General features: G+C 54.8%; 2 gene segments (V, D, J or C); both read right to left on the bottom strand.

Moving 5' to 3' along the window:
* Positions 1 to 3,047: 3,047 nt before the first annotated feature.
* LOC127026661 (T cell receptor alpha variable 4-like) lies at positions 3,048 to 4,696 on the bottom strand. The segment is given in 3 exon segments: positions 3,048 to 3,100; positions 3,469 to 3,819; positions 4,645 to 4,696. Coding segments are annotated over 3 exon segments (456 nt in total).
* Positions 4,697 to 15,114: 10,418 nt separating this feature from the next.
* Positions 15,115 to 16,389, bottom strand: LOC127026660 (T cell receptor alpha variable 1-2-like). The segment is given in 2 exon segments: positions 15,115 to 15,467; positions 16,341 to 16,389. Coding segments are annotated over 2 exon segments (402 nt in total).
* Positions 16,390 to 17,746: the final 1,357 nt, after the last annotated feature.

Raw genomic sequence — 17,746 nt, 5'->3', positions numbered from 1 at the left:
GCTGCTGGCACAGAGACCTCTGTGACGAGAGGCCTCTTCTCCAGTTGCTGGCACTTAGACCTTGCCACACACCCCGCAGTCCATCCCATTGCTGGCACCCAGGCCTACCAATGGCACCTATTGCCATTGGTTGGTTGCCCAGTTACTGGCACCCAGATCTCTCTTTCACACCAGTCTCTCCAGTTACTGGCACTCACACGTGGGATGTTACACAGAAGAAAGGTTAAGAAAGGATTTATTAAGAAGGCAGGGGGGACTGTAGGGGTCAGGCACAGGGCTCATCCCAACAAATGCACTGACCGGACCCTGCTTAGGTGCAGGTACCTCCTTTTGCCCTTCCTCCTCTCTATTGCCTCCCCAATCCTCTCTTTCCCCACCTTTCACCCTTCCCCTAAGCATTCCTTGATAAGTGTAGGCTGGTCCCTCAGGACCCTCCTCAAACATCCATAATCCTCATGTTCCTCTTCTCACTTCTTGTCACTTACAAAGCTCAGGCTGACCCACTTCAAAGCTACACCTGCAGTTTCCTAATGGCCCGTCAATTAGCAGCTGCAGAGCTCTGGTCTCCCTCCTTGTCTCCCTTATCGCTTACTCAGAGATTGGCGTCATTGTGTGCTTTATCACTTTCCCTTTTACTTCTTCTTCCCTTTGAAAGGAAAAGGGACTTGATCTGACAGCCTTAGTGAACCAGCAGCTCTCACCTTCCACACGCCCTTACAGTGACCTCTGCTGAAGTTCCTCAGGTGTGTGAGTTCCTCAAGGCACTGAAAGGCTCCTGTCCCCAGAGAAAACTGGGTCTTTTGAGTCCAGGCTCTGGGGAGAAGCCCCATGTTGAGCTCAGCCTTTGAAGGGTCTCCCTGCAACACCTGCAGCAACACTGTTGTAGCATTCACTTTTCAGGATGGCTGAGAAGTTACAAATGTGAAGGAAAAGGGAAAGACTGGCCAAATGACCAGTCTCAGATGTAGGGTGGGTGTGAAAAAGCACTCAGGTCACTTGAAATGTGTGGAATGAGATAATCTGTGCCCACATATTCCAATGTATGTATTGTTTCCCTATCCGATGTCCTACGTTTCTGGCAAGATCCTGAATCCTCTCCCACAGGTGTTAACGTACACCCCAGCATGAGGACAGACCTGAATTCCACCTCCAGGTGGGATCCAACCCATAGCTTTCCTAACCACCTAGGTGAAAACGGGGCTTCTCATCCACCTTCCAGTACCTCGTACAGATACTTCTCTCCAGGTGCCTCACTCTCTTTGCCTCCTTCTCTTTCCCTCGGGCTCATGTCTCCTTTGGATGTATCTGCCACTCCCTCTCTTGCACAAAGCCTGAGCTTTTTTTGTCACCTCAGAAGGCCTCACTGCCAATAGCTGCTGTCATGGCCTACTGAGCTGACATCACTCCAGTAATTAGAACATGTTGGCCTGCCACCATGGCTGCTTTTGTCAGGTTTCCCCACAGCTTCTCCTCTCCAGGGCCAGATCTTTGCGTTCCAAAACAGACTTAGCATAACAAGAGATGTGTGCACAGAGGGACAAACCAGATCCCAGAAAGGCACGTCCCAGAAATGCAGCCACCAGCAGTTTTCTGTTGGGCAGAGAACTCACAGGGACTCAGGGACACAGACACACACCCCCAGCCAAGCACTGCTGAGTCCCCAGAGCTGGAGGAGAGATGTGAAAATGTTGGCCACTGCCTGGCTGATGGGTCTTGCTCACATGTTGAGGCTTTCAGTGATCCCCAGAGGCAGGGCTAGGAAGACATTTTCTCTCCTTGGGCTTCCTTGGCTAGGAGGTATAGCCACAAGAGCCGCCTCCTCCAACAGTGCTCATTGGTGGATGCTGAAAAAAGAGTAAGAGCTGGAGAAGCAGCTGGGATACTTCTCCTGAATACTCACTGCTGTGTCCCGCTCAGTTTCAGCAGCTCAGGGGTGTTCCTGTGTCTGCTGTGGCAATGCAGCCTTGTGGCAAGGAAGGCCAACAGCATCCGGGGCTGCAGGAGGAAGAGCATTGCCAGCAGGACAAGGGACCTGATCCTTCCTCTCTTCTCAGCGCTGGTGAGGCCACGTCTGGAGTGCTGGGTCCAGTTTTGGGCTCCCCAGTACAAGAAAGATGTGGGATCAAGCCCAGCAAAATGGTGCAGGGACTGGAGCGTCTTTCCTATAAGGATCGGCTGACAGGGCTGGCAGTGTTCAGCCTGGGGAAGAGAAGGCTCAGGGGGGATCTTGGCAGTGTGTGTAAATAGCCGATGGGGGGAAATGAAGAAGAGAGTCTTCTGAGCCAGGCACACTTCGGACTCCACACCTCTGCCACGAGGAGAATCCTTAGGGTGAGAAATTAAAATTGTTAAAGTGCTCAGCCCAAGGAAAGACACCAAACTGTGACCCTTGCTGTGTTGCAGGTTTGCAAGGGCCAAGGGGAGGTTGTTCAGCATTGGGAGGTTCTTCTTTGGGCAGTCAGGCCGCAGCTGGGCTGCTCCCAGCCCTCCATGTCAGAAGGTGCTTGAGTATCCTCTCAGGCAGACATCCCCTGCTGTAGAAGTGCTGCGTCTCAGCTCCAGGGCTCATTGGCAAAGGGGCCTGGGGCACCTGAAAGTTCAGGTGGGAGCCTGAAGGAAGAGATCAAGCAGTCTGCTGTCAGGCAATAGGAGGCTGCAGGGTGTTTAACTGCTTTTTGCTCCTCCTGGAGATCCCACCCAGCCCAACCAGGCCCCAGCAAGGGACGAGTGTCCATGGTGAACTTCTCCTGCCATCCAGTGCCCAGCCAGAGACAGGGGCTTGCACCCACCTCTCTCTTGGGGATGGAGACAGGCCTCTCTGCAGCCACCCATGTGCTCCTTGTCCCACAGTACTGTCTCTAAGGACGTACAACCAGCAACAGCCATAGGTACCTGGAAGCAGGAGTCTGACTCCCTCTCCCCACAGGGTGTTTCTCTCCCTTCTCAAATGTCTCTGGAAATAGCCCCTGCTGTAAACATCCCACACAGAGTCAGACATACCATTTATCTCTGGTAAGAGGACATAGAACGCCCTTCTTCACAGACATCTACTTCCCATCCTTTGAGGTATCACTATCGACTCCTTGTCTGGGGATGACACCTGCCAGAAGGGTGAGAAGAGAGGATCATCTTATAAACTCAGGGCTCTTTCTGCCTACAAGGGGATCAGACTCCTTACGGGATGCAGTGGAAAAGTCTGTGGGGATTGTGCAAGACACGGGATGTTTAGGGGAAGGAGCAGAGACAAGGAAAAAGAAGGATCAAGGCTGCGGGGTGCGGGGGCTGCGGGGCCTCGACGGGTCCGATGCCGATGCCAGCACCGGTGCTGGTGCCGATGCTGGTCGATGCGGGAACCGCCCCGGGGCCGGGCGGGGCCGGGCATGGCCGGGCGGGCGAGGCGGCCCCGGCGGGCGGAGCGGCAGCGCCCCCTGGCGGGCCCGCCCGGGGCTGTCCCCCGCCCCGACACACACGCCCGGCCCCGCCCGCCGCGGTTCCTGCCCGGCCGCAGCCCGGCTCCTCTCCCCGTGTCTCCCAGGGCGCAGTAATACACCGCCGCGTCCCCGCGCCGGGGCCGGGCGAGCCACAGGGCGCTGGACCGGCGGTCTGCCGCCACCGACAGCCGCCCCGCAGGGTCCCGCAGCTCTTGGGACCCTTTAGTGCCGCTCACGAGGAATGCGGGGCTTCGGCCCGGGAGCTGACGGTACCAGTGGATGAAGTCTCCGGTCTGTATGTTGGGGTGTGAGCAGCTGATGCTGATGCTGGTGCCCTCGGTGGTCTCTGCCGACGGCTCCTGCTGCACCTGGGCTCTGCCCGCAGCCACTGCCGAGAAAGAAGGAGGAAAGGGCAAAGATCACCAAAGGTCGCCCAGCTCTGATGGCTCTTTTCCCAGAGAAACAGTCAGGAACAGTGGCAGTGAGACAGAGCCAGACTGGAATGGACAGAGACATGTGCCAACAGGGATGGAGAGTGATCCCGGTGTAGATGTGTGGAGTGAGGGGAGAAGTCTGGGACGGAATTTGAAATCGATGCGTGCAGATATAGAATGAAAGTCAGGTGCATGGATGGATGGATGGAGAGAGGAAGAGGAGACAGGAGAGTTGAGTGTGTTACAGTGAAGGATGGAGGGCTGAATTCAAAACACGAATAAATGCTGGATGCACACCAGGATGAGTGGGTGTATGGTGCGGTGCAGGAAGGCAAACTTGTGCCTACAGATACGAAGGAAACAGAGGGAGAGCTGAGAGAGGGGTGTCAGAGTAAAAAGAGGGGTTAAGGATGCTAGATGCCTGGAGAGACGGGTGAAAAGATGGTTGAGTGGATGGATGACGAGAGGAAGAGTAGACAGGGAGACGGGTGGTTAGAGTGAAGGAGAGAGGGCTACAGTCAGGGCAATAAGAACTGCTGAACGCATGGGGGAAGGAGAGGGTGCATGGAAGTGGGCTCGCACTGACAGAGATGGTAGAGAAAGAGGAAAAACAAGAAGAGAGGACTCAGAGGGTTTGGAAAGGGGGAATGAGGGATGGCGAGAGGCGGGGAGGGGGAAAGACACGCTGAAGAAGGAGAGGGAAGAGGTGGCGGTGGGCTCCCTGGGGAACACCCCGGGCACAGCCCCGGCCCCCATCCACCGCCGCCAGCCCCACGCACCCAGGAGCACCGCGGCCAGCCCCGCCAGCCCTGCGCCCCGGCACCGCCGCATCCCGCCGCTCCGCCGCCCGCGCTTCACTGCCCCCCGCCAGCCCCGGCTCTCTGCTACGGCCGCGCCGACTCCTCTCAGCCTCCTGTCTTGTCCTGTCCTGTCCTGTCCTGTCCTCTCCTCTCCTCTCCTCTCCTCTCCTCTCCTCTCTCTCTCCTCTCCTCTCCCTGTCCTTCTCCCTCTCCCTCTCCCTCTCCCTCTCCCTCTCCCTCTCCCTCTCCCTCTCCTCTCCGCCGCCGCCAGCTCCGCCCCGGGGCTGAGCCCTGCGCCGCTGCCGCTCGGGGTCTCGCCCGGGCTGAGAGTGCTCAGGGGCTCTGCACGGGCACAAGTTTGTCTCCTGGGAATTGGACTTCCCCGTCCTCCAGCAAGGCCACCCCAGCAAGAAGAAGCATGTACAGCACCAGGGGCAGCCTGGGACAGCAGCAGAGCCCTCACCCAGGAGATGGACCAGCTGCCCAGAGCTGTCTGCAAGCTCGGGGGCTGGGAACAGCAGCCACGGATTCCCTGCGGATGGCAGAGAGGAGGCTGAGAGCCTCCCTTCAGCGGCCTCTCTGCAGTCCCAGCACAATGCCTGAAAGCTGTGGTGTGGCAGAAGGAGTGTGAGGACAAGGGTGCCCATGGGCATGCAGGGGTCAGGGAGGGCAGGGGTGGTGGGAAATCAGTGTCAGAACATAGGTGAGAAGGGACCTCCGGAGGTCACCTAGATCAACATTCACTTGGAGCAGTTCCCATTAGATCAGGCTGCTCCAGGATGGAGATTGCAGAAACTCCCAGGGAAATCCATTCCAGGTCTCACTATTTCTTCTAGCTTGTTGCTTAACTAGAACTGCCCATGTTCCAGCAGCTGTTCATTGCCTGTACTCCTGTCGCAGAGGACTTCCACAGTCTAGTACATCTTCTCTGTTTCCTTTCAACAGGTAGTTCCTGGACCTGCTGGGAACAACCTGGCAAACAGAGATCAGTGTACCGCCTGTTCCCTGTGCTTGGGTGTCATCCCCAGACTTGCAGGAAGTGCCGACCTTCCCACTGCTTGCGGCGTTCCTGAAAACATTAAAGACTATTGGTGCTCCTGCTGATCCCTGAGAGACCCCACTAGTGAGTGTCTTCTAGCTGGGCTTTGCACCACTGGTCACAGCTCTTTGAGCCTGTAGTCCATTGTCCACCTTGTCATCCTCTTAATGAACCCATTTGTCTCCAATTTGGTCATAAAGGAAGTATGAGAGAGGCTGCCAAAGGTCTTGCTAAACTCTAGGTACACGAGGAACCCTACCCTTCCCTTCTCCACAGTGCCTCTTACCTCAGGAGAAACCAATGAGGTTTGCCCTCAACGACACTAGAGTCTCAGCTCAGAAACAGCTCCACAGAGAGGGGAATCAGCCCTAGCTGAGCTCTCCCAGAAGAGCTCCCTGGTAATGATGTCACCAAAGATCACTACAGGGAAGGGGGGAAGCCTTGGCTGCACTGTCTCCAAGTTGGACGTGAGCCCAGGCAGGCAGACATTCAGGAGGGGAGATGGGCTCAGGAACTTTACACACCTTGGACAGCCCTTGTCGGAAAGAGGGTCCCTTCTGGACACCCCTGTGGGACAGCAGCAGGCTTTGGGGGATGTTGTCTCGAATCCAGTGTCCCTTCCCTCCCAGGGGCAGTTGCTGGGTGCTCAGACTGAGATTCCAATGCAGGGCATGAAGGTCCTTGTGGGCTGAAGTCCAAAGCAGTCACCATTTCTTTGGCTTTCCTGTGAAAGCCCCAGGGTCTGTCCCTTCTACTCAGAGCACAGCAATGTCAGGCTCCATGTTCCTTTCATTCAGTAACTGTTTGGTCCAAGGTCTCAGCCCCTGCGTGTCACAGCAGCAGGCCAATGAGCTGCACAAGTACATTTGGCATTGGCTTGGACACGAGAGGGGGCTGTGTCCCACCCCAGACACCACCGGCACTGCATTGGAAGCAGATCCACTCCGGGATGGCCAGCACATGGTCAGCAGGGTTCCTCAGCCTTTCTTCTTGCCCGTAAAGCAAAGCCCATCCTTTTGAACCATCTAGCACTGGGGAGAGCAGCTGTGTCCTGGCCTGGAGAGGCAGGGAGAGGGGACTGCCAGCCATGCTGAGGCACTCCCAATATTGTTACACTGAATTAAACTAAGGATCCAAAGTGGAGCGAAACCATCTTTGTTGGGGCCTGAAATCGGCAGCAGTGGAGCATGAGCTCTGCAGGGGCAGGAAAAGGAGGGCTCAGGAGGCAGGGGATACTGGGTTGTGGCTGAGGTGGCTTTTCATTTATGAATTATGAGAAAGCCTCCCTGGGCCTGGCTGCTCTTTGTAGGGCAATGAAGACCATGTGGCTCCTCCCCACTCAATATTGGTCTTGGCTCTTTGTGACAGGGAAACCAGGCTGCTCCTCCCTCACCCTTGTGCTCTGCTTCCTCCCTGCCCTCTCTCCCAGGTGCACCTCTAGGCCCAAGACATGTCCTGCTACAACCAGTGCCTGCCCTGCCAGCCCTGCGGCCCAACCCCGCTGGCCAACAGCTGCAATGAGCCCTGTGTCAGGCAGTGCCAGAACTCCACCGTCGTCATCCAGCCCTCTCCCGTGGTGGTGACCCTGCCCGGCCCCATCCTCAGCTGCTTCCCACAGAACACCGTTGTGGGCTCCTCCACCTCCGCTGCTGTTGGCAGCATCCTCAGCTGTGAGGGAGTGCCCATCACCTCTGGGTGCTGTGACCTCTCCTGCATTACCAGCCGCTACTGTGGCAGCAGATGCTGCCCTTGCTAAAGATGCTGGCAACGGCCTCCCCTAAGGACCCCCAGGAACTCAGAACATGCTGCTGGACAAAGGATCAAACCTCAGGGCATTGTTTTCAGACTAGCTGGTCATCCCTGGCTTGCCCTGCAAGGGCAAGTCTGGAAGGGACCAACCTGGGCTCTCTGAAAACATGGCCAATGTCTTCCTTTCCTGTCTTCCACTCACCCTTTTTCTCTCTTTTCTTTGTTGTCTTGTGCTCGCATCAAAGCCTGCTGTGAGGACTCCAGCAACCAGGCTGGAGGGACCTGCTAGCCTGTCTCCCTTTGCCGGGCAGGTCAACAGATGCTTTGTGGGAACTCTGCCGCAGGAAAAGGGAAACATATTCCTGGCTGCTCCTGCTCCTCCCCACACTGGGGGCCTCCACTTGGAGTGATCCCATTTCCCTCTTTAGACTCATTAAAAATCTGCTGCAACCCTGCCTGTGTCCCTTAGGTTGCCTTTCATCTGTATACTGACTGCTGAGGGAGAAAGCCATTGCTTTGGAGGGGAATTAGGTGGGGACACAGGGGGACCCTTCATCACTCCTAGAGGCATTGGAGGTTGGGACACACTGCAGCAAGTCCTCTTTCAGGCACTGCTTCCTGAAGGTGAGGGAGACAACCCTAGTGTGTTCCCAAAGGATGGCAGAAATTGGGAATGGATAAATAGCCTTGGGGATGGCCCACAGTCCCTACTCCACCTGCCCCTGGCCTCCATCAGCCGATCTAGGGGTCAGCATGGCCAGCATGCCTGGGCATGGGCAGCAGGGACAGCTTCCCCATGCTGACCTATCACCCTTCAGCACAGCATCAGGCGTGTTCCACCTGTTGCCTACATGTGTAGGGCTGAGGTGTTCACAAGTTAGTATTGGTATCAGCTACAGCAGGCCACACACTGGAGTCCCCAGTCCCTGTGAAGCCAGGTGAAGGGTGAAGGCAAGCCCAGGTCAGTGACTGGTGGCCAACCACACACGGATGCTCTTTGGTGCCTTGTCTTCCCCAAGCAAGGAGCAGCTTTCTTCAGGCCCTTCTACAGCCCCACAATGCCACAACCTAGCTCTGGTCCACAGAGGTGCTGTGTGAGAACAGATAGCCCAGCTCCACAGAGACATGGCACTGACAGTGGGATTTCATTCTGCACTCAGCAGGATCCGTGAGCTGTCCCTGAATGGCACAGGGCACACACCAGCCCAACCATAGGGCACACGTTGGGGTGCCTTCCCCCAGGCACCAAGCTCCTTCAGCATTCCCAGAGACCTGGGGCTGAAGTGGCCCTTGTGCTCCACGCAGCACTGCTGCTCCCCACACACAGGCCGGGGTCTTCCCACATCTGCAGACCTGGGACCCTGTGGTGTGGGAGTTTACCCTTACACAGACCCCACACACCACCAGCACCACAGGACCACAGGATGGAGGACAGAGTGATTCCTCCCTGCTGGGTAAGGATTGGGGGAACCTCTCCCCAGGCCAGGTTCTGTGGGAGGCAGTGTGGGGTCAGGTGTTTAGACAGGGGCAACGAGCATCAGGACCAAGCCCACCTAGACCCAATGCAACTGTGGGTCCCAACTCTGTCTTGGCCCCTGGCCCAGGGTCTCTGTGAGAGCTCAGGATTATGAAGGGCTACCATCAGAGCTTCTGCAGAGCTATCAGAGCCAGGTTGGTGGATGTGAACACTCTGAACTCTGCAAGGGATTGGAAAACCAGATATCGGGGTGTGTTTAAAATTAAAGAATCTGCACCTCTGCTCAGAAAGGGAGATCACGTCAGGGTGTCTACAACAAATGAGAGAATTGAGAAACATTATGAAAGATGTTCACAGAGGAAATTTTCATAGTAGTTGAAATATGACAATGTGACAGATAGCTGTGTACCGCACAAGAGTGTACGATCATGAAGTACTTGAGGCGAGTAGGAGACCCATGGGGCAGGTCAGGGGCCTGGGATGTGGGCAAGCATGCCGGGTGGACAGAGCAGCAGTGCCAGTGCTGGTGAATCTGCAAAAGTGCATGTGCGTGTGAACCCAGAGAGCGTTGTGTGTGTGCCTTCACTAGTAACCTCCTGTCCCTGCCAGCCCCAGAGGGGGAGGGGATATGGCTGTCTGTGCTTGTGTTTTATGTGGGTCCTGTATGTGGGTGCTGCTGACAGCAGTGCCTTGGCTGTGGCAGTCTGTGTGACCGTCTGTTTCAGTGTGTGTGTCTGTGTGTGTGTGTGTGTCTGTGTGTGTCTGTGTGGCTCTGAGATATGGTCTCCGCTTCGCTACAGGTTGAACCTGCAGACATAGAAAGTGGCAGCTGTGCCCCTCAGCCTGGGCAGAGATCCCGGGTCTCCAGGACACCAGGCTGGGCTCCAGCAGCCAGGCAGGAGGATCCTGGGCCAGAGCAGCTGGACGAGGTGGCCGCGCTCCCTACATCCCTTAACAAATGCCAGCAATGCCAGACTCTGCCCACAGAACACAGGCTCGGAGTTTCCTTGGACTTTCCTGCACCTGGGTTGGGGCAATCCCCAACATCAATACAGATTGGGGGATGAATGGATTGAGAGCAGCCCTGCAGAGAAAGGACATGGGGATACTGGTGGATGAAAAATTGGACATGAGCCGGCAATGTGTGCTTGTGACCCAGAAAGCCAATTTTATCCTGAGCTGCATAAAAAGAAGCGTGGCCAGCAGGTCAAGGGAGGTGATTCTCCACCTCTACTCCACTCTTGTGAGACCCCACCTGGAGTACTGCATCCAGCTCTGAGTCGTCAGTGCCAGAAAGACATGGACCTGCTAGAGCGGGCCCTCCAGGGGAGGGCCATTCAGATGAGCAGAGGGCTGGAACACCTCTCCTATGAAGAAAGACTGAGAGCGTTGGGGTTGTTCAGCTCCAGGGAAACCTTACTGCAGCCTTTCAATACTTGAAGGGTGCTTAGAAGAAAGAGGGAAGGAGACTTTGGCCAGTGCCTGTAGTGGCAGGACAAGGGGCAACACCTTTAAAGAGAAAGAGGGTAGAGTTAGATTGGACTTAAGGAAGAAATTTTTTCCAGTGAGGGTGGTGAGACATTGGAACAGGTTGCCCGGAGACGTTGTGGGTGCCTCGTCATCGGAAGTGTTCAAGGTCAGGTTGGATGGGGCTTTGAGCAACGTGATCTAGTGAGAGCTGTCCACTGGGATCATGGCAGGGACATGATGATGATTCAAGGCCCCTTCCAATCCAAACCATCCCATAATTCTATGATTCGATCATTCCTGTATAGCTGGTGAGGACCCTGGAATGACATCAACGAAGACACCAACTTTGAAATAGCGCTGCAGGGGAAGTCACGGCAGTAGGTCTTGCAGAAAGGCTGTTATTATCCATCCTTCTCCATGTTGATGGAACATATGAACCATCTCATTAACCCCCACAATAAAGCTTCAGCTGTGGACTCTCCAGTAGTGGGCCTGGTCTATGACCCTGTCCGAAGGAAAACAAAGCTCAAAATGGGTGAAAAGCCTTGCCCTTTTCTGCAACTGGAAATCTGATACATATTTTGAGGGCTTCTCCAGGTGTTGCTGCAAAGAAATTTCCCTTTGTGGTAGATGTCACCAGAAGGTTTAACTCACTCTACCTCTACACAGACCTTGTAGAGCACCAGCTTGTCAGGGACTTTGTGGCTCCTTTATTTCCGTGTGTCCCGACAGGCCGTAATAACAAGATCATGCCAGGGACATATGATAAGCCACACTAGGTGCTGGTGAACCTCGAGCACATTGACACAATCAGCATTGATAAAGACTGACCAGAACAAGCATGTCTCATTTTGCTTTGGGAAGGATAGAGTGAAGCTGCATTTTCGGCCCCAGAAATCTCTGCTATTTTAAGAAACCACAGCAGAAAGGAAAAGGTGAAAAATTCCATGGACCTGTCCTTGTACATGAATTCTTTGCAGGGGTCTTGACTGACACTGTTAATATGATCGTGTGCGGTGTATTTGACATGATAGAAATAAACCAGCGTGACATCTTTTTAAATTGTGGGGCCCAGCATTGCACACAGTACTCAAGGTGAGGCCGCACCAACACTAAATACAGCGGGATAAGCACCTCTCTTGACCAGCTGGTTGTACTGTGTTTGATGCACCCCAGGAGGCGGTTTGCCCTCTTGGCTGCCAGGGCACACTGCTGACTCCTCTTGAGCCTGCTGTCAACCAGCACCCCCAGATCCCTTTCTGCAGGGCTGCTCTCCAGCCACTCCTCTCCCAGTTCATACTTGTGTCCGGCGTTACTCCGTCCCAGGGGCAGAATCCGGCATTTAGACTTGTTAAATTTCATGCCATTAATGACTGCTGTTTCAGAAGGATGGGCTGGGAGGAAGAGGAGCGGGACTTGTCCTTTCTGTGAGAGAGCAGTTGGAGTGCATAGAGCTCTGCCTGGGCATGGATGACGAGCCAAGTGAGAGCTTATGGGTAAGCACTAAAGAGAAGGCAGGTAAGGGTGACATTGTAGTGGGTGTCTGCTATAGGCCGCCTGACCAGGAAGAACCAGCAGATGAGACCCTCTACAGGCAGATAGGAGCAGCCTCACATTCACAGGCCCTGGTCCTCATGGGGAACTTCAACCACTGTGATATCTGCTGGAGGGACAGCACAGCAGGACATAAGCAAGCCAGGAGGTTCCTGGAGTGCATAGTTGACAACTTCATCACGCAAGTGATAGAGGAGCCAATGAGGGCATGTGCTCTGCTGGGCCTCATATGCACCAAGAAGGAAGGGCTTGTTGGGGATGTGAAGATCAAAGGCAGCCTGGGCTGCAGCAACTAGGAAAGGGTGGAGTTCAGGATCCTGAGAGGAGCAAGGAGGCTACAGAGCAAACTCACAACCCTGGCCTTCAGGAGAGCAGACTTTGTTCTCTTTAAATGGCTGCTCGGAAGTGTCCCCTGGGATATGGCCCTGAAGGCAAGAGAGTCCCAAGAAACCTGGTTACTATTCAAGGATCGCCTCCTTCAAGCTCAACAGCAGACCATCCCCAATGAGCAGAAAGTCAGGCAAGCATGCCTGGAGGCCACTGTGGATGAACAAGGAGCTCCTGGCAAAACCAAAACACAAGAAGGAAGCACACAAGAAGTGGAAGTAAGGACGGGTAACCTGGCAGGAACACAGAGACACTGTCCAAGCATGCAGGGATGAGGGTAGGAAAGCCAAAGCCCAGCTGGAACTGAATCCAGCAACAGATGTCAATGGCAACAAGAAGGGCTTCTGTAAGGACACAGGTGGCAAAAGGAAGGCTAGGGGAAATGTGGTCCCACAGCCGAATGATTGGGCCTTCTCTGATGCTGCACAGCCTGACAACACAGGACATGGAAAAGGATGAGGTGCTGAATGCCTTCTTTGCCTCAATCTTTACGAGCAAGATCCATCTTTAGGAATGCTAGGTCCTTGAAACCAGGGAGGAAGTTGAGAGCAAGGGAGATGTACTCTTGCAAGGAGAGGATCAGGCAGGGAATACTTAAGCAAACTGCAGACCTCCCTCAACATTTTTAAGTCTTGTAGGCAATTGCAACTCCAGTGTTTTGCAAGGCACATCTCTTCCCTTGATTATCTCTGTGACATGGCAAGAAGTGATTTTCTCTTCAAGCGTCATGCTGTCCACCCCAGAATATCACGGTGGTAGGAGAGGACCCTCATAACTTTGATTTTGAGCAGCATCTAAAAACTGGGGCAAATAACCTTTGCAGCTCTTGATATCCAAAGCCTGGGGAAGGCTGCTTACTTTCATGGGTAAAAGATTAAAAGAGTCTATGACACCCAGCAGAGCAGCCCATCTGCAGCCTACAAGTGATCGCTGGAATGACCCTGTTGGGAGGGAGAGAAAGAGAAAGACATGGCACGTCCTCACGCAAGGAAGCCCTTGGCTGACCAGCCAAGGATTGCAGGGCCCCTTCCTGTCAACACGGCCACAGGCAACCCCACCAGTGTGCCCCAGGCCAACATCCCTTGCCTGCACTGCACCCAGCCAGCACTTGAGCTGAGGCTTCTGTGGGCACTGACACATTCCTGCCCCGCAAACCCTGGGGCCTCTCAATCCCAGCCCTCAGAAGAAGCCTCCATGAGGGAATGGGTATGGCATTATCCAGGATATGAACAGGGGTCGTCAGGAAAACAACCACCCAGCCCATGTCATTAGCTGGGATGTTTTCCCTTCCTCAGGAGCACCTCCGAAAATTGCCACTTCCGTAGAGGCTACCTCTGGGCCTGGGGCAGGTCAGGGCCACCACAAAAGCCAGCCCAACTTCTTCTCTTGCCTCCTTCTCCTCGGGAAGCAGGTGAGTCTGAAGCCCTTTCCGACGACCTTTTTCTGTTTGTGCAGATGTGTGCTCCTCCATCCTATGCTGGGTCATGGTGCTGTTTGAGAGGGGGAAGAAGGGTGATGGTCTGACTCGGAGAGTATCCGGAACTTGGCTGAGGGGGCTTTTCTTTTAAGAGATAGGCAGCAGCCTCCTTGAAGCAGCTGAAGGGAATTCTTCCTGCTTTGGATAGCCCTGTGCTGGGAAAAGAGGCTCCGTCAGAAGATGGCCCCAAAGGATGCAGGAGTGGCTGTGATGTAAGAAAAGCCTTGAAAACAGCCTCACCACTCCCTCCTCATCCTCCTACCTCTCTCCAGAATGACAGGGCATGGCCTGCACCCAAGGGCAAGGACAGCAAGGACAGGTCACCTATACACCCTCCACCCCCCAAAACAGTTCCCTGCACAGCCCAGCAGTTACACAGATGTGCATGGCTAAGGTGACTCACAGGTTGATGGTGAAATCAGCCTGCCCAGGCCACACACCAGGGCCCTCATGCCTCTTGCACACCCCCAGCTCCCACCACACACGGAGCCTCAAGGACAGCAGCCAGTGCCCAAGCCCCCATGGCTGCTCTGCAGTGACTGGCCTTCCCGCACGCACGAAGCAGCTTTCCTCAAAGCTGGCTCTTCTCCTGGCAGGGCCTGTTGCCCACCTCTGCCTGGTGGTCTGCCCTCCCATTGTGCTCTTGGCTACAGTTGTCCAGCATGGTCCCACTGCAGAAGAAATGAGGCAGCGCTGGGGGAAGCCCATGAGGTAGGGCCTGAGGAGGGCTCCAAGGACCGGCAGAGTGCACTGGGGAGAGCAGGTCCTCCAGATCCCAGCACATGGCCGTGCAGCAACTGGAGGGTCCACAGAGCAGTTCTGAGTATCTTCCAAAATTGTTGTAATCCTGTAATTCCAGGAAGGAGCCTTGCCACATGGCATGTTGTTTATCTTTTTAATCTTACTTTGAACTCTGACCTCGGAGGGACACATCCCAGAGCAGGTGCTCTAAGAGACAGGCCTGCAGGAATACCTGAGGAAGCAAAGTGCAGTAGAGAAATCCATAAAGCAAAGAACAGCAGCAAGGAAGCAATGCACAAGCTCTCCCAACCTCCTGCATTGCCCATCACCTCTCCAAAGCCATTGGGCAGAATAACCACAAAACCCCTGGTGCAAATGAGGGTTTTCACCAAGGGTTAGCTGAGACTCTTTCACCACCTTCTCCTGCCTCTCCAGCCACTGACACTGTCCTCTCCTGGAAGAGGATCTCAGCCTGCAGAGCTGTGGGTGCACAGGGGAAGCAGCGCTGCCAGGAGAGAGCTGAGGGCCCCTTCCCCCAAGCTCAGCCTTGCACAGTCACATGCCCTCCCTCCCTCCCCTGGGTTCTTGCACAGCCAAGGAAGCTCCCTGCACCAGGGTGTCTTGCACAGCACAGAGGTACAAGGCACTGTCAGAGACCTCGACTTCCTCCAGCTGCAGGAGGCTGTATTTCCCCATGGTGTTCAGTGATGTGGTGAGACGGCCGCTCGGCTTGCGGCCAGCTGCTGCCTGATACGAGAGCAGCTGGGGACCTTGGCCTTTCCTCTGCTGGTACCAGATCAGGGCATCAAAGTTGGAGGTTTGGTATGTGCAGGTTGTTTGGAAGGTGTCTCCCTGCTTCACTGTGACTTGTCCTTCTTGCTGGGTGACGGTGGTCTGCCCCGTGGTGCCTGCAAGAAAGGGAAGGTCAGCAGCTCTGCAGGGAAAGGCTCCGGGAAGCAAACCAGGAGTGGATGCAAAACCCAGGCAGAGAAATCTCTCTGTCCCTTGTCCTGCAGGAAAATCCTGAGGCCTGGGGACAGCCAGAGGGAGAGTAGTTTTGGGCAGGAGCTCAGAGCACTCAGCACAGCGTGGACCCTGAGGAGAGCTGTACTGTGTCCCTGCTCCTCCTCCCTGGTCTGCGACTGCCCAGAGGACCAGGGAACAGGCTGTCATGCCTGACCTTTGTGTGCTGGGACCAGCACCCCTCCCGCAGGTTGAGGGGCCTAGGGAGCTACGGCAAAAAGATTCATCCAGCTTCCCCATCCCTGTCAACTCCGAGGACTCCTAGGTCCTTGAGCTCATACAATGCTGAGCTGAATGTTGGAAAGAGGGAGGCCTGGCTGAGTTGACAACCAGGAGGAAACTGGAGGCCATGGCAGCCATGCAAGGAGGCCCAGCCAGGCGGCACAGTGAATGTCCCAGTGGCAGCTTTGACAGGATCTGTTACTTTGTGTTGGAAGTGGAGAAATTTGAGGCTGCAGAGACAGCTGAGATCTCCTATGCTGCCCACAGGTGGATGAGAAGAGAGAGGCAGAGAGAGATGGATTGAAGGGGAGAGAAAAGACGGAGAAAGGGTTTGAGGTATCTCTTCTCTGTCCTCTCTTCTCCTTTCCAACAGTAAGAGCATCTTGAGAGAACCAGTACAAAACCACAAATGTGAGATGACATTTCCCAGTGTTTTCCTCTAATTCCACAGAATTTCCATGCATGGACCTGATAAGGCTGGTGAGGGTTTCCACAGGGGAAGGAGTAGTATGCATTGATGAAAAGGCAGGACTTACCCAGCCGTTGCCCCAGGAAGACAGTGAGGACGAGATATCCAAGGTGCATGCTGAGTCCGACCCGCCTGTTTGTTGAGTGAGAGAGAGTCAGAAAACCACCTCCCAGCCCCGAGATAACAGAGCTGCCGGAAACGACTCTGTTGGGGGAGCAAAGGAAGAAGCGGGGAAGAGAAATGATCTGTTCTTCCTGTGCCTGAAGTGCTCCTCCTGGGTTTCTCCCTCCTCCAGCAGCAACATCTGTGGCTCCCTCAGCCAACGGCGTTCTGAACATCTGCACGACGGGGGGCCCTGTGCACTCTGTACACATGTACAGGAAGAGGAGGATCTCTGCATTTCTGCTAAGAGGAGAAATCGAGCCATAGTCCCCAACATGCAACCATCCTTGCTGACCCCAGGGCCACAACCCTGGGAGTCTCTCCTTGCTTGATGCTTCTGTCTCTGCTCACAACATGTCCTGGACAATGTCCAGACAGCTTCTGAATGCCTCCAAGGATGGAGACTCCACAACCTCTCTGGGCATCCTGTGCCAGTGCTTCCCACCCTCACAGTGAAAAAGGGATTCCTGATGATCAAATAGAATCTTCTGCGATTCACTTTGTGCCCCTTGCCTCTGGTCCTCTCAGTGGACACCATGGAGAAGAGCCTGGCTCTACCTTCTTCACACCCTCTCTCTGAATATTTGTACCCATTAATGAGCTCTCCCCTGACACTTCTCTGTGCTGAGCAGTCCCAGCTCTCTCAACCTTTCTTCATATGAGAGTTGCTCCAGTCTCTTCACCATCCAGAGTGGCCCTTTGCCTGACTGTCTCCAGGATGCCTGTGACATGCAGTTCCCTAGTGAAAACACCCCCCACCACCACCCTCTGGACTCACAAGCACACCCACATTCATGTATCTCTCGAATACCAGCATGGGTCCTCAGCCCATCTAATAGCCCTGCCTGGAGCCTGGGCCCTCTTACCCAGCACCTGGGTCTCCTCCTTCTCTCTGGCTAGGCCAGCCTGAGGTTCACTAGCAAACAGATGCATGCAACCACCTGCTCATCTCACAATCACCCCCATACTCTTGGACCCCTCAAACATTGCTATGGCTTGGTAATATCACCCTGTGACATGTTTCTCCTTCTCCAGTTGCTGGCACCCAGACCTTGTTGACATTCCAGTCCCTCCAGCTGCTGGCACAGAGACCTCTGTGACGAGAGGCCTCTTCTCCAGTTGCTGGCACTTAGACCTTGCCACACACCCCGCAGTCCATCCAGTTGCTGGCACCCAGGCCTACAATCGCTGTGGCCATTGGTTGTTTGCCCAGTTACTGGCACCCAGATCTCTCTTTCACACCAGTCTCTCCAGTTACTGGCACTCACACGTGGGATGTTACACAGAAGGATGGTTAAGAAAGGATTTATT

This window comes from Gymnogyps californianus, chromosome 28, assembly GCF_018139145.2.
Source record: "Gymnogyps californianus isolate 813 chromosome 28, ASM1813914v2, whole genome shotgun sequence".
NCBI classification, from domain to species: Eukaryota; Metazoa; Chordata; class Aves; order Accipitriformes; family Cathartidae; genus Gymnogyps; species Gymnogyps californianus.
This window is presented reverse-complemented; position numbering and strand designations above follow the sequence as displayed.